The sequence below is a fragment of the Chanos chanos genome, chromosome 11, assembly GCF_902362185.1.
Source record: "Chanos chanos chromosome 11, fChaCha1.1, whole genome shotgun sequence".
In the NCBI taxonomy this organism is placed as follows: Eukaryota; Metazoa; Chordata; class Actinopteri; order Gonorynchiformes; family Chanidae; genus Chanos; species Chanos chanos.
Window position 1 is genome coordinate 25,243,094 of NC_044505.1, and position 16,562 is coordinate 25,259,655.

Sequence of the window (16,562 nt, forward strand, 5' to 3'; positions counted from 1 at the left end):
GAGGTAGGCCCTCCACTGAGAGAGCGCGTGAGTGTGCTTGAATGCCTGCGTGCGTCCCCGTGAGTGAAAGATTATGTTCGTCGCGTTGCAGTCGTTCCTGTCTCTCTGACTGTGGCGACGGCAGACGCTCTCTGGGTGCGGTAGTCCTTGAAGGAGAACGGGGAAGGCTGAAAGGAGCGTGCAGATGAGACACTGAATTCTCCCTGACGGCGTTCGTGTGTATCTGCCAGCGTTCTGCTGCAGAGTGACGAAGAAACCATATGTGTGTGTGTGTGTGTGTGAGAGAGACAGAGAGAGAGGGAGGGAAAGAGAGAGAAAAAGAATGATGAAAAAGAGGGGGAGGGAGAGAAAGAGGGAGAGAGAGGATGCTGCCAGCTAGTCTTTCTTCGCTGCTGCTGAGCATCTGCGCAGCATCACTGTATCAGCAGCCTCCTCTCTGACCAGCCAATCAGGATACAGCTCTTACTGCCAGCTCCTCCTACTGCAGGTGATAAGAGGAATGAGCATGGAGAGGAAGCGGAAAAGAGAGATGTCTGTGTGTGTGTGTAAGTGTGTGTGTGTGTGAGCGTGTGTGTGTGTGTGTGTGTGTGTGTGAGCGTGTGAGTGTGTGTGTGTGCGTGTGTGTGTGTGTGGAGCAGGGGTGGGGGAGAGCTGAGGAAAGACACCAAGGGGAGAGAGGACATCAAGGGACCAGACTGGAGATGAGAATAAATAAAATCCATTTTTCAGTGTAGTGATGTCAGTGCTGATGCTGTTATTGTTGTTTTTATGCCTTACGCCGAGCATTGGCATCAGACATGTAAGTGTGATCTCACTGCAGTAATAAAAGCAGTATTGAATATCGAGTAACCACATGTTCACTATGAGGACGAGAACAGGACTACAGCTGCTATCCAGCTATGTACCTCAGACAGCTGCAGGGAGAGTAACCAAAGATAGAGACTAACTACATACTCCAACCAAAGAAAATAATCTTATTATTACTATTATTGTTCTTATTAATATGATTATTTTATCTTATTTCTTCTAGTGTGATAAAATCAGGTTAAACCATTCAGTCAGTTTAAACTGGTAAACCAGATTGTGCAGAATGGTAGTCTGAGGGTATTCATGGCTCAACATGGCTGCTTGCACCTCACTGTGGCCAAAGACAGTATTACATGTGCTGTGTGTGGCTTTTCATCAGAAGAATGTTGAGTTGAGTTGAATTTTGAACAACAACAACAACAACAACAACAACACTAATAATACTAATACTGATACTAATAATAAATCCACAAGAGACAAATTCCATCGTGGCGGCTGGTGTGAAATAACCAGCCAGGGCAGGAAGGACTCTTGATCCCTGATTGGCTGCCTGCCTACTGATGGTGTCCCGATAAATACACCTCTTGGCGTTAAGAATAAAAGGCATATTCCTCTCATAACGGAATATAATAATAATATTATTATATTATATTATAATATTATAACAATATATCTCACAATATGTGTGTGTGCAATCACTGAAACCTAACTTAACTTAACAATAATATAACATAATGGAAACCAGATCAGAATCATGGTGCATCGCTGGTCGCAAGGAGCGCATCCCCCAGAAGGCGACCAGACTGGGGTCGAAAAGTGTAATTATGTAATGGCGTACATAATTACAGTAATTATGTAATATCAGCCATGGCAGGATGGACTCCCTCCTCTAAACCTGACTTTACTGTTATATACCTGACATATATCAGCCATGGCAGGATGGACTCCCTCCTCTAAACCTGACTTTACTGTTATATACCTGACATATATCAGCCATGGCAGGATGGACTCCCTCCTCTAAACCTGACTTTACTGTTATATACCTGACATATATCAGCCATGGCAGGATGGACTCCCTCTTCTGAATCTTGGAAATTTGGGAGACAACAGTGTTGCTCTTAAACAATTTAACATCGTTGCACGAGACTTTGTTTCAGTGGGGGTTTCAGCCCAGTTTTCAGTAAAACTACTTCACATTTCATGCTTTTTTTGTCAGAGGTGCCGACTCTGTGTTAACGTGTCCTCATGTCCTTTGTGATGTCTGTGTCAACGTGTCCTCATCTCCTCTGTGTTGTCTGTGTCAATGTGTCCTCATCTCCTCTGTGTTGTCTGTGTCAATGTGTCCTCATCTCCTCTGTGTTGTCTGTGTTAACATGTCCTCATGTCCTCTGTGCTGTCTGTGTCAATGTGTCCTCATCTCCTCTGTGATGTCTGTGTCAACGTGTCCTCATCTCCTCTGTGTTGTCTGTGTTAACATGTCCTCATGTCCTTTGTGTTGTCTGTGTCAACGTGTCCTCATCTCCTCTGTGTTGTTTGTGTCAATGTGTCCTCATCTCCTCTGTGTTGTCTGTGTTAACATGTCCTCATGTCCTTTGTGTTGTCTGTGTCAACGTGTCCTCATGTCCTCTGTGTTGTCTGTGTCAATGTGTCCTCATCTCCTCTGTGTTGTCTGTGTTAACGTGTCCTCATCTCCTCTGTGTTGTCTGTGTTAACGTGTCCTCATGTCCTCTGTGCTGTCTGTGTCAATGTGTCCTCATGTCCTCTGTGATGTCTGTGTCAACGTGTCCTCATCTCCTCTGTGATGTCTGTGTCAACGTGTCCTCATCTCCTCTGTGTTGTCTGTGTCAATGTGTCCTCATCTCCTCTGTGTTGTCTGTGTTAACATGTCCTCATGTCCTTTGTGTTGTCTGTGTCAACGTGTCCTCATCTCCTCTGTGTTGTCTGTGTCAATGTGTCCTCATCTCCTCTGTGTTGTCTGTGTTAACGTGTCCTCATGTCCTCTGTGCTGTCTGTGTCAATGTGTCCTCATGTCCTCTGTGTTGTCTGTGTCAACGTGTCCTCATCTCCTCTGTGTTGTCTGTGTTAACGTGTCCTCATGTTCTTTGTGTTGTCTGTGTCAATGTGTCCTCATCTCCTCTGTGTTGTCTGTGTCAATGTGTCCTCATCTCCTCTGTGTTGTCTGTGTTAACATGTCCTCATGTCCTTTGTGTTGTCTGTGTCAACGTGTCCTCATGTCCTCTGTGTTGTCTGTGTCAATGTGTCCTCATCTCCTCTGTGTTGTCTGTGTTAACGTGTTCTCATCTCCTCTGTGTTGTCTGTGTTAACGTGTCCTCATCTCCTCTGTGTTGTCTGTGTTAACGTGTCCTCATGTCCTCTGTGCTGTCTGTGTCAATGTGTCCTCATCTCCTCTGTGATGTCTGTGTCAACGTGTCCTCATCTCCTCTGTGATGTCTGTGTCAACGTGTCCTCATCTCCTCTGTGTTGTCTGTGTCAATGTGTCCTCATCTCCTCTGTGTTGTCTGTGTCAACGTGTCCTCATCTCCTCTGTGTTGTCTGTGTTAACATGTCCTCATGTCCTTTGTGTTGTCTGTGTCAACGTGTCCTCATGTCCTCTGTGTTGTCTGTGTCAATGTGTCCTCATCTCCTCTGTGTTGTCTGTGTTAACGTGTTCTCATGTCCTCTGTGTTGTCTGTGTTAACGTGTCCTCATGTCCTTTGTGTTGTCTGTGTCAATGTGTCCTCATCTCCTCTGTGTTGTCTGTGTCAATGTGTCCTCATCTCCTCTGTGTTGTCTGTGTTAACGTGTTCTCATGTCCTCTCTGTTGTCTGTGTTAACGTGTCCTCATGTCCTTTGTGTTGTCTGTGTCCATGTGTCCTCATCTCCTCTGTGTTGTCTGTGTCAATGTGTCCTCATCTCCTCTGTGTTGTCTGTGTTAACGTGTTCTCATGTCCTCTGTGTTGTCTGTGTTAACGTGTCCTCATGTCCTTTGTGTTGTCTGTGTCAATGTGTCCTCATCTCCTCTGTGTTGTCTGTGTCAATGTGTCCTCATCTCCTCTGTGTTGTCTGTGTTAACGTGTTCTCATGTCCTCTGTGTTGTCTGTGTTAACGTGTTCTCATGTCCTCTGTGTTGTCTGTGTTAACGTGTCCTCATGTTCTTTGTGTTGTCTGTGTCAATGTGTCCTCATCTCCTCTGTGTTGTCTGTGTCAACGTGTCCTCATCTCCTCTGTGTTGTCTGTGTTAACGTGTCCTCATCTCCTCTGTGTTGTCTGTGTTAACGTGTCCTCATGTCCTCTGTGCTGTCTGTGTCAATGTGTCCTCATCTCCTCTGTGATGTCTGTGTCAACGTGTCCTCATCTCCTCTGTGATGTCTGTGTCAACGTGTCCTCATCTCCTCTGTGTTGTCTGTGTCAATGTGTCCTCATCTCCTCTGTGTTGTCTGTGTTAACATGTCCTCATGTCCTTTGTGTTGTCTGTGTCAACGTGTCCTCATCTCCTCTGTGTTGTCTGTGTCAATGTGTCCTCATCTCCTCTGTGTTGTCTGTGTCAATGTGTCCTCATCTCCTCTGTGTTGTCTGTGTTAACGTGTCCTCATGTCCTTTGTGTTGTCTGTGTCAACGTGTCCTCATGTCCTCTGTGTTGTCTGTGTCAATGTGTCCTCATCTCCTCTGTGTTGTCTGTGTTAACGTGTTCTCATGTCCTCTGTGTTGTCTGTGTTAACGTGTCCTCATGTCCTTTGTGTTGTCTGTGTCAATGTGTCCTCATCTCCTCTGTGTTGTCTGTGTCAATGTGTCCTCATCTCCTCTGTGTTGTCTGTGTTAACGTGTTCTCATGTCCTCTCTGTTGTCTGTGTTAACGTGTCCTCATGTCCTTTGTGTTGTCTGTGTCAATGTGTCCTCATCTCCTCTGTGTTGTCTGTGTCAATGTGTCCTCATCTCCTCTGTGTTGTCTGTGTTAACGTGTCCTCATGTCCTTTGTGTTGTCTGTGTCAATGTGTCCTCATCTCCTCTGTGTTGTCTGTGTCAATGTGTCCTCATCTCCTCTGTGTTGTCTGTGTTAACGTGTTCTCATGTCCTCTGTGTTGTCTGTGTTAACGTGTTCTCATGTCCTCTGTGTTGTCTGTGTTAACGTGTCCTCATGTTCTTTGTGTCCTCTGTGTGAATGTGTCCTCATGTCCTCAGTCATGTCTGTGTTCAGCACTGGCCACTCAGAGACACTGGCAACCTGTAAATCAGCGTCATTTAATAGTGAATGTTACAGTTTTTCTCCATTGCTTAAACACAAAAACTGGTTCCTGTAGCATACCCATACCCTTATGTCAAAAACACACACATTTCCCATAACCGTAAACACTATTCACCTGTTTACACGCATGTTTCAATATTCAAAACTCTTTCTGCAAAACTCACACAAAAGTGGTCGAATCATTCAGCAAACACATGCTCTCAATATAGTTAACTCATATAATTAAGTCATCACAACCGGAACTCAAAGAGCACATCTTTCCCCAGGTGAAAGCACTAAGCCTCAAAATTGTCAACACACTAAATCAGAACGGCAGGGTCACTACATAGTTTTTTGACTTCTGTAAAGAATCCCCCTCCCCCGCACACTAGGGGTTGCACGAGTACATAATTTTACAACTCGAGTACTCCTTAAAAGACTATGCAACTATGATGCAGTTGGTCCCAGCGCATGGGGCAAAGCATAAAATCAAGGATATGTTATGAAATAACACTTGCGCTTACCTTACGGAATGGTGAAGTATGGATGGTACCGACAATATTTTAACGTTATTGTTACCAGCATTCTACTGTAGCCCAAGACAGAAAGCTCAGACAACAAAACGTGTTGTGCACACTGTAGTGGGCTGAACCCAGGTAAATTTGAAAACGCATCATTATTTCTCCGTTAAATGTTCGTATTGTGTTTAGATATAGCGGCTGGTTTTTGCCTCATCATCATTAGTAAGCTTAACCGACTTAAAAATTAAATTAGTCATATTTGCTTGCATCCAACTTTTAACAACATTAATTTGTTCAGCCGCGTTAGTAGCCCAGTCTATTACATGACAGAGTCATATCCTTAAGAAATCCGTCCACAATTCACAAATGTTACACATTTATTTCATCACAACGACAGCTGGGAAAGAGAATTTGCACCGTGAAATACAACAATAAAGCAAACAAACATTCGATTCCCCCTTTCGTGCTGTCGTCATCGTTCCTCTTGTTTACCAAGGGCTCTAACTGGAAACTGAGGGCGTGCGAGATCACATGATTAGCGAGTACTTGACGATAATGTAGACACTCGAGAATTGATGTAACTACTCGAGTGCTCGAGAACTCTGTACAACCCCTACCGTACCTCACTGTGGCCTTGCTCACTGGGGGTTTCGGCACTGATCTAAAGCTGCTTTGAGAAAAGTTCAGTTGCAAAAAGCACCGTACAAATAAACTTGATATGAGCTTGAATTGGTTTCATAATTCAGAAATGACCACCTCCTACGCTCTTCACACCAAACTCTACATGAAAAGAAACAAAGAATAGCACTAAAAAACTGAAAGCATGTGGGCAGCAGCAGTCCCATGGGTGAAAAGAGGTCCTTAAAGACAGAGACCAGAGGAGAGTGGCCAAGGCAGACACAAACCTCCCAACACACATCACATCAGTCCTTAGCAGGGACGGGCTATGGGCAAAAACATGGGTTCCACTCCTATCGCCAATAGACACATAAATACAAGACTGTATTTGAAAAGTAGACAGACTCAGGTTATACACTGCAGTGTTGTGCTGATAGGTTCTTTTCTTTTTGGTTGTTGTTGCACATCAGACAATTGCACCCGACTCCCAGTCAAGTGGATGAAAGTGGGAAAGTTCAGTGGAACATAGGAAACAAAAGGAACAAAACTTAACCTGTTTTTACCACTACACTGCTGAGACATCCGGGAGAAGCTCAGAGTAGAGCCGCTGCCCCTGTGCGTTGAAAGAAGCCAGTTGAGGTGGTCTGGGCATCTAGTCAGGATGCCCCCTGTGGAGGCGGTCTGGGTGCGACCAACTGGGAGGAGACCCCGGGGCAGACCCAGGACATGCTGGGAGGATTATATATCTTGGGTGGCCCGGGAACGCCTTGGGATCCCCCAGCAGGAGCTGGGGGATGTGGCCAGGGAGAGGAATGTCTGGGCTGCCCTCAGCCTGCTACCACTGCGACCCCATTCCTAATTCCCTAACATTGTAGACCATGAAAATTAATCTGTTTTACATAACACATAACACGCCAAATAGATTTTTAACTCAAGTTTTCACACAGGTCACCAACTTAAGACCAGAAAACTTTTTTCTGCCAACTTCAGAAACTGGCTCCCTTGATTTTTTGCATGTGCTCACAACTTCACATGCTTTAAAACATCAACAAATCTTTAGCAAATCCAGCCTAAATTTAACACACACACACACACACACATACACACACACACGCACGTACACTGTAGTCCATGATCTGAGAGGATTTCTTCAGGAATTCCACAATGTCTAAAAATCTGTTGAAACAGTATATCTTCCGACTAAAAAAGGTACTTTCGCACCTTGTCAGCCAATGTGGTCCACCAGTACCTACCAGGGAGCAACTGAATGGTATAGGATGCTCAGAAGCCACAGAAGAATGAACCCAAGTAACTGATCTGTCACTCATTCAGGTACATGTGGCAGGGACTCACAGAGGCAGGGACTCACAGAGGCAGGGACTCATGTGGCAGGGACTCACAGAGGCAGGGACTCACAGAGGCAGGGACTCATGTGGCAGGGACTCACAGAGTTGTCACATTTCCTCCTACAAATATGAAATCATTTGTGTCACGGTGCAGGAAGGACAAGGACAGCGATATCATCTGTCCACGCAGGATCCACATCAAATTGTTGATACAGTGCATCTTCCTTGCTGTTCTTTGAACCACCTGGGCGATATGAAATTACAAAGTTGAAATGAGAAAAGAATAATGTCCACCAGGCTTGATGAGCATTTAACCTCTTGGCAGATTTAATGTATTCCAAGTATACAATAGATGGCACCTGGGGCCGCTTTAACCAATGATGCCATTCATCCAAAGCTAGTTTGATGGCCCAAAGCTGACTCTATCCCACATCATAATTCCTCTCTGCTAGTGATAGCTTCCTGGAAAAGAATGCACACGGGAAAAGTTTAAGGGGTGACCCATGTTTTTTGTGATAATGTGAGAAGGAAACTGCCATAGTGATGAAACATCAGATAAAACAACGTAAAAATTTTCCAAGTTGTTGCTGTCTATCACCATGTTTAACCCTCTATAATCGGTGGAGGGTTGTTCTGCCTTCAGGTTTGATTAATTAGTGCCTGCTCCTGGACCTTTTACTTTTCTTCAAGGCTTTGAACGAGTTCAGGGAACAAAAACGAAAACAAGAAACAATCGATATTTCGCTAGGAACAAAAATGAAACCAGAAACCGGAGGGTTGCCGGTTCGATTCCCAGAACCAATATCCACGGCTGTGTGCCCTTGAGCAAGGCACTTCACCCCAATGCTCCCCTGGTGCAAGGAATGCTGCCCACTGCTCCTGCGTCTGGTGTGTGTGTGTTCACTACCGGTATGTTGGATGGGTTAAATGTACCATGTAAAGAGAACTAATGTTGGAAATAGCTTGCTAGCTCCAGTTAGGCTATACATAATGTGCCCTGCATAGCCTATTAGCAAGCTTGTTAAGTGTGCCATTAAAATGACATAGTTTCTTATGACCAGAAGGCCACAGTGGATTTCGGCGCTAGGACAGATTGGACTACAGCACTCCTAGTTAGTGATGTGATGCATTTTTGTAATGTTTTGCGACATGAGTGATAAAGACTGTAGAGTAAAATATCTATCAATAGACATTTTTGTACCGTCCAAAAGATACATACTGTCATGTCACACAGCCCTACAGGGAACGATAATTTTAAGGTGGAACGCAAAATACTGGAAACGTTAAAATACCGATTCTGCTGGGAACAAACCAACTGAAAAAAAAAAACAACTCTGGTTTGGAGCCCAGCTTTTGTTTTAGTTTGACATGCACTTTGACCCAGAACAGGAAGTCGGACATTTTAGTTTTCAATATGCATTTTTGTTGAATGGTCTCAATAACCATCTGCTGCATTCCTTCCTCTTCTTTATGCCTCTGAAAGCATTGTCTGTAAGTATTGGTTTAGTGCAGACCATAGAACAATATCTGGATAGTATTTTGTGAAGTATATTTTATAAAGCCACATTTCTGTACATTTGCAAATTGTCAGCTTAACCACCTACCATTGTCTACTGTCCCTGAATTATAAGATATCCTGTAAGAGGTATCTGCAATATGTTAATATGTCATTATCATTTATTGTCCTTACTGATAATTATGGTTATATATCATAGAGTTAGAGAAGCTTTGAAGTTTGTAAGTAGGTTCTAGGTCTGTATTTCTGTACTCTAGCATTAGCGTATTCAGTAGCTGCTATACTGCACAGCTGAAGCATTATACCACAGATGCACAGTAGCTATGTGGATTTTATACTGCAGCATATAATTTGATCATGCATCTTGCTTATTGTATTCTTTTGTTTAAGTTTTTTAGTTTCAGTCCTATTCATATTCCGTATGATGGTGCCACCCAATAAAACACCAGGAGCTTGGGCTCTATATCCTGACTCCCGTATTCATTTGAATGGAGTTGGCTTACTGCTGAATTGTGTACCTATGCACACACACAAGGAGTAGCAGTATAGTTGGAGACCACCATCCTTCTTCTGTACAAAGAAGAATCATGCAGATGGTGAAGAGGGAGAGGGTTAGACAAAACCTTGACTCAAATCCTTTCACTCCTCCATTGCTTTGGTCTCTTCCATAGACAACGAGTAATTGTCAATTGCATAGTCATAATCACAATGAAGTGGAAGATGTGCTTTCACTTTGCTGAATACTTCAAATAAGTCAACTGTTGGTATTTCAGACTTGCCAATAGAGGTGCTCTTGATAGTAACTGAGACCACAGGTAGCCGGAGACACGACATTTGACATGAACTTGGACCATAGTGGTGTTATGTTGCTGCAGCCACGGTAAACCAAGAATAATTTTGTACACGGATATGGAGCTGATGAGCACCCGAAGAGACTCTCAGTGTGCTGTTCCCACGGTAATGGTTCTGGCATGAATGATAACTCCTGCCTTTGCTGTTTTACCACGGGCCGCATGGATTCTGAGTGGAGCAGGAAGAGGCTGGACTGGGATGTTCAGTGCCAAGAGATCATCAATGAAATTCCAAGGTGAACCAGAATCTACAGGGGGTGAGAGAACAGGGAAACAGTCAGCACAGAGGACAGCAATAGGAACTAAAATGATTTATTAGTAAGTATATTACAGGACACCCTCTCCACAGTTCAAACATAAACCCAGTTGTCGACGGTGGTCTCGTTCTGCAGCAGAGATATGCATGACGCCAATCTACACTGGTTCTAGATCAGAGTTGGTGGTTGGAATGGAAGTAGTTCCACGCCAATGGGGAAATCAACAGCATTTGCATAGTAAATTATTGATTGTAATGGCCGTCTTGATGAGAGCATTAAGGGCGAGCTTGTTGTCTCTAGAGGAATGCTCTGTTTTTACATCTTACAGAATATAGTGCACAGCACCGGCTCATCCTGAACAACTGAAGCAGTGACCATTCAGAAATGTCCAGCGTAATCGACTGCCATCTCATCACCCTGATGATCAAAAAGTGCCTTAAGTAAATAAAATGACCATAAGACCGTATCTCCTCCCCTCCTCTCTCCTGCATGGCTGTAGCGGAGCAAAGGCTTGGGACACAGAGACTGACACTTGGTGACCTCATCTGGTTGTTTGGATTCTTCGCACCCAGTCTGGTGGGTTCCTGTCAGTTCTTGCTGAGTAGACGGCTTTGTACCGTGGGCATATTTTCTACGGTTGGGGCAGCTGTGGCTGTGGTGTAGAAGGTCAATGATTGCTCGCTGCATCCATGGTGTGGGGAAGTCTTCTGTCACAAAAGGATGGGGAGGCTGGATACATATGTGTATTTACCAGAGACAGTGCTCAGGTGTGAACAGGCAGTGGTCCAGTTACCAGTGCCCAGAGTACAGTACAGTAGGCTTAATCCTCGTCACAAAAACAGGCAGAGGTCAAACAACGACACAAAACAGAGTGTCATAGGCTAGGCAAAAAATGGGGTAAACAAACAAGAGGTATGTACACAGGAAATCAGTAACAAGACAAACGGAACAGTGGATTGTAAGACTTTGCTAAGATACAATGGCAAACAGGGAATATAAATGCAGAGACAATGAGACAATGTGAGTAATGTGAGTAATTATCAACAAACAAGTCCAGTGAAGTAATAATCAGTAATCTAGTGAAGATGAGCAGTGATAGGTTGGTCAAACACAGGGTGATGACACAAGCATGACAAGGTGTGACGAAAAAGGGCTTCCTGTAATAATAGATAGTAAAGATGGAGTGACGACCTACAGCAGGGCAGAGCGAAAGCAAACAGTGGAATGAGTGAAACTTACCTTACCAGAAAAAGAAATTATTAAAGTATTCTACAAACTACCTAATCTTCCTATCTAAACCTTATTGTGAAAGCTGCACCGACAGGGATCAGTGGCACGCTAAGTGACATCACTTCTGCACCACACTCAGAGATTGCAGGCTCTCAGTTGAAGTTACAACCACAACAAAAGCACATGGCCAACCGAAACAACAACTGCTGCAAATGAAGTAACGAAATAACAGCTAAGGAGGCACCGTTGGTGACTCCAAGGAGCAGGAAAGGAGAAAGGAGAGAGAAATCTGATTAATTTCTGTGATATTATTCTCCCACAGCCTTGAACTGACCTGGCTCCCACACTGAGTCCCATAGGCTAGGTAGTCCAGGCGAAGGGTTTTTGCCAGCCACCCGGAGGCCCTGGGTTCAATACCCCATTGGACTCTTGGAGATCTAAAGCATTGTCTACACTCAACAGGAGACAACCACCACTCCTCAGAAGCAGAAAAATACACACCATGTTGAGCACCCTGAGTGGCAGCCTGACCAACAGAGCACCTCTCACAAGCATTTTCTGCACAGTCTCAGAAATAAAGCGCCCCTCTGAGGGTTAAAACTTATTGTCGGTCTCTTGTCCCCTTATTCTCCCTCTACACTTATCTAACAAAAAGAGAAAAAAAACCTCACCATCCTGCCACGACAAGAAATATACAAAAATTACATCACATTTTTGGGACCCATTTTACAGCAAACTGCCACAAAACAAAAAAAGAACAACAAAAACCTCCACGGATTTCAAGGAAGGCTCTGTCCTAGTGGTCTTTTTAAAGGGTGTGCTCTTGTTAAGGGCTGTGCTGAAGGTGCGATTCATCATTGTCATGGGACAGGCTTTGACAACTTTAGTAACACCACCTGCAGAGAGGAGAGAACATGAAAAACCAAGGGGCCAGGGCTTGTAACACCCCTTTCCTTACGACATTAAATAATCTCTACATAGTTTCAAACCACAAAAATCAAAAAGACTGTTGACATAAAATAAGAGGTATGAAAGAGCCAAGACACTCACTTGTAACACCGGGGTATGAATGTGTGAGTGTGTTTGTCTGTGTGTCTGCCCTGCAATGGACTGGTGACCTGTCTAGGGTGCTTCCCTGCCTTTCACCTTATGAGTGCCTGGATAGGCTCCAGCAACCCTAATTAGGATAAGCGGCTTAGATAGTGAGAGTGAGTTAGCATCTCTAACTTCAATGCACATTATGCTGTTGCATGCACTGACTGTTTGTTATGTCTGAATGCTGTCTACTATCATTGCTGTATCATTATTATACTCTCACTGTTTACTGTTAGTGTCTTAATGTGGTTATATTGTCTTTATAGGAAGTCTTTTTATTATCAAAATCCACAGAAAAATGGAAGTAAGAATTTCATTTTAGTCTGTACATGTGACAATATAGAGGTCTAACCTGTGATCCAGACTCTGATTTTAATGAAGTGCACTCTGACTTAGTCCTGTGTCAATGCAATGTCCTGCAACCTCCTTCATTCCACACATATCCTTTTTTTTCATTTGTGTTTACTAATGTATGTCATAGTGAGAGACAAGTAACTGAGTTACTTAAAGACAAATAAGAACTCCAAAATGAGAAAAGGAAAAGCTAAGACATGGGAAATGTTTATGTGTGACTGAAGAAAAAAGAATAAAGTAGTTAGCTGAAATTGCCAATTCCTCAAAACTCTCAAACGATCCTCTAAGTCAAATGGGGATAAAGCCTGGTCAGTCTATCCATATGAGAAACGAGACTCTCCCCCTCTAGTGGTGACAGTGGGCAAGTCACCTAGCTCTGTATGCTATAAGTTCTGACCATAAGTTATAAAACAGTATAAAATAAAGTAAAAAGTAACTAAAGCAAGTAGTATGGATCACATGAAGAAAGCGTGTGTGACCTGTTCCTACAGTTTTTAACTATGGTTTTATGCTTTATGGTCTCTTTTGACCAGACCACACCTTCTCAACTGCGAGATCGGTCTGCTCTTCAGTCTGTTCTTATTGACCACTCAAAGGACATTTGATAATGTCAAATTCAGCCGACCTTTGGGCTTTCTACAAAATCTGGGCTTGCCTCCTTGCATAATCCTCACATCTACAATGAGCAAACAGCGCTTCTGTGAACCCTGCTCAGAATTAGTGACAATTATAAACTAAAAAAAGGGGTTCAACAGAGTTGCATATCATGCCTTATACTATTTAAACCGTACGCTGGACTAATCTTGGGCAACACCCTCAAAGAGTGGCTCAGATGGAGTGTAGACTGGGCGTGGACTAACAGCCATTGCTGTGCTGGTGATGTGTCACTCATGGCAAACAGTGAAAATGAGCTTAGGGCCTTGGTCAATGCAACAGAGCAGAACAACTTCAAGTTTGGTTTAAAACTCGGTGTATCCATAACATAAGTAAGGGTGCTCAGCCAGCATGTATGCTGATGCATGCAAGTTACATGACTTACTAGTTTGTTATCTAGACCGGGGCATGACAATATCAGCTGATGAAATTTGTTAAGGAACATGCCTAAAGCCACAGAACAATGACTAATTGAAGCACTACTGTGGTCCAGCACTGCCTAATCATTAGAGTCATGGACCCTTAAAGAATCACACAAGAAAAAGCTGGAGACTTTTGAAATGTGGACGTTGTGCAAATCGCTGCACATTCTCCCAAAACCAATGAATGTTTGTTTATTAAGCAAAGCCAAGACACAGCAAACTGGAAGTGTATTGCTAAAAGCCTCTTACGTCAGCACAAATGTCTGTGAGATGAATCTCAGTCACAAATGAAAGAGAAATCTGCACCAGTGGTTATGAGTCATTTGTTTGAAATGGAGACTCACCATTTTCATCTGTGGGAACAAGACTCGTTTAGTCCCTTATCTCAATCCCAGAAGAGGGAAAACTCACTTCAATGCCATGCCACAGAAGCATAACTGACTCAAATTACAATGATCACTCTGATGCAAAAGAGCATGTCTGAAACAGCAGCCTGAATGAGGCCTCAGCATGTCCGTGAACATTCATTACGAAATTATAGCATTGTGTAAAAGCAGGCTGATCAGTCTGTCTGCGTGTGAATAGTGTGTTTGTGTGTGAATGTGTCTTTATTAAAGCTGGATTATTCCATCAGTCCAGATCAGGCATTTTCGGGAATGCTGTTTACCCACAGTTTATATAAAGCGGTGATATTTTTTAAATTCCAGTGTATGCTTGTAGAATCCCTGTCCCACAAAAGCTGTTTACAATCAATCATTTTAATTATTCCAGATAAATTTCTCACAAGAAGGCGAGTGCTTCCCGAATGAGACATTATGTGTTTGGGAAAGCTTTGTGGCATTTCTAACAGGGCAGAAAAAGTGTTGAGCCTAAAGGAGCCTGGAGGGAGCAAACAGGTTTGGCTGGAGCATGAAGTTTGCATGTGAATCAAGTCCATTCAAAGCCCTAGCTGAAGCATGGCTGTCTGAAAGGCTGAATAAACCTGTGTTTTTTCCCTCGTGAATAAACCTGTGTTTTTTCCCTCGTGAATAAACCTGTGCTTTCTCTTTGCGCCTGTTTTTAGCAGAGGATGATGAAATTTTGCATGTTTGCACTGACCGCAATAGAGAAGAATGCTGGTTACAATCTTTCCCGCAATTAATTTTTCACATACAAAAAGCATCTCCACTGAAATACTGACTCTCTTCTGAAAGGGCTACTAAAGATTCAGTGGAGGAATACTGTATCATCGCCCCAGATTTCCACAGTGATCTGGAACAAACCCTCTATATTACACAACAGACATTAAGGTCAAATACAGGCCAAAATGGTGAATGAATATTCCATGAAATCACTCAATAATTATTCATGTCCCATGACTTACAGTAGGGTAACTTAAAATGACTTAAAAAACAAATCATGAATTATGTCAATTTCTTTTGACAGAAATGATTTATAGAGTATGAGTTGATATTCCCATATCATGACATCAATTCAGGCTTTCCCCGATTTCAGGATCGTGCAGTGTCACGTTTGACTCACCTCCAGCCAGTAGCTTTAAAAGAGCAGAAGTCCCACACTGTGTGACATTATCGCCTGTGAGTGAGGACAACACACTGCAAACACAGCTCTCTGAGACAGCAGTGTAGTTTCAGCACAAGAACTACTGGAAACACCTTCACTGAACAGACCTTTTATAAACAATTAGCTTCAGCTGTGCTGGTTTAACATCACTGGGTTTTTTTTCTCTGGGTTTGGTCACTTCACTCTGAAATCAGGATGAACTTCTGCACTTCTCTTATCGTATTTGTGGCAGTTCTGAGTATTGCCGAGGGTAAGTTTATATTTAATACCTAGGTTTCACCGGTGAGAGGTTAAATATAGTTTGAAAGGCATTTAACAGTATAATTCTGCTCTACAAGATTACTGATGTTCTGAGTCATGTGGAAATGAACAGAGTTTCAGGAACATTTCTTTGGAAAGCGTGTAACTAAATGCAGAATTTTTTTTTGGTCTCTAAGTTCTCTCCAGTCAAATATCCACTACTGCACTTATACTTGCACTTCTCATACTTTCATCCATATTGCAGAGATCACAAAATCCTCCATAGCATCATTCTTAAAAACTGACTGTGATTTTCAACTGTCCACAGGAATGAGTTTGAGGGGCGTAGGAGCTGACCCTCGCTGTCGCTGCATTGAGACTGAGAGCAGGTTTATGGGCAAACTCATTAAGAAAGTGGAGCTGTTCCCTCCAAACCCACACTGTAAAGACACAGAGATCATGTGAGTCCTACTGTTTCCCTGTCTCTCTGCTTCATAGTCACAGTCAGTCATAAGCTCATTACTGTTCAGCTGTTCCCAGAGTAATAAGGAAAAGGGAAATGACTTGTTTAATCTTTAATAGAGTGGTAGATTTACATGAAACTATCCAACTGCATTTCATTGGCTTTGTACCTGTACTCTGCACAATGACAATAAAGTTGAATCTAATCTAATCTTATCTAATGTCCTACAGGCAATAGCAAAGTCTTAGTACACAAGTGTTTTGTACTGAGATATGCTGTTCTAACTCGTCTTTCTCTCTTAACATCCTGCAGTGCCACTCTGAAACACAGCGATGACAAGGTTTGTCTGGACACCAATGCCCCCTGGGTGAAGAAGGTCATTGCTAAGATCCTTGCCAAGTAA

General features: G+C 43.1%; 1 protein-coding gene across 1 annotated transcript; it reads left to right on the top strand.

Moving 5' to 3' along the window:
- Nucleotides 1–15,636: 15,636 nt before the first annotated feature.
- LOC115823867 (interleukin-8-like) lies at nucleotides 15,637–16,562 on the top strand. The gene is made up of 3 exons (XM_030787890.1): nucleotides 15,637–15,706; nucleotides 16,025–16,157; nucleotides 16,472–16,562. The coding sequence occupies exons 1-3, from the start codon at nucleotides 15,652–15,654 to the stop codon at nucleotides 16,560–16,562; spliced, it is 279 nt and encodes a 92-aa protein (XP_030643750.1). The 5' UTR covers nucleotides 15,637–15,651.

What these genes read in the sequence shown, in the direction of transcription:
- LOC115823867 (XM_030787890.1), top strand. Translation starts at nt 15,652, where the DNA reads ATGAACTTCTGCACTTCTCTTATCGTATTTGTGGCAGTTCTGAGTATT. An exon ending in AGTTCTGAGTATTGCCGAGG is followed by an intron (nt 15,707 to 16,024) that starts GTAAGTTTATAT and finishes AACTGTCCACAG; the next exon opens with GAATGAGTTTGAGGGGCGTA. An exon ending in TGTAAAGACACAGAGATCAT is followed by an intron (nt 16,158 to 16,471) that starts GTGAGTCCTACT and finishes AACATCCTGCAG; the next exon opens with TGCCACTCTGAAACACAGCG.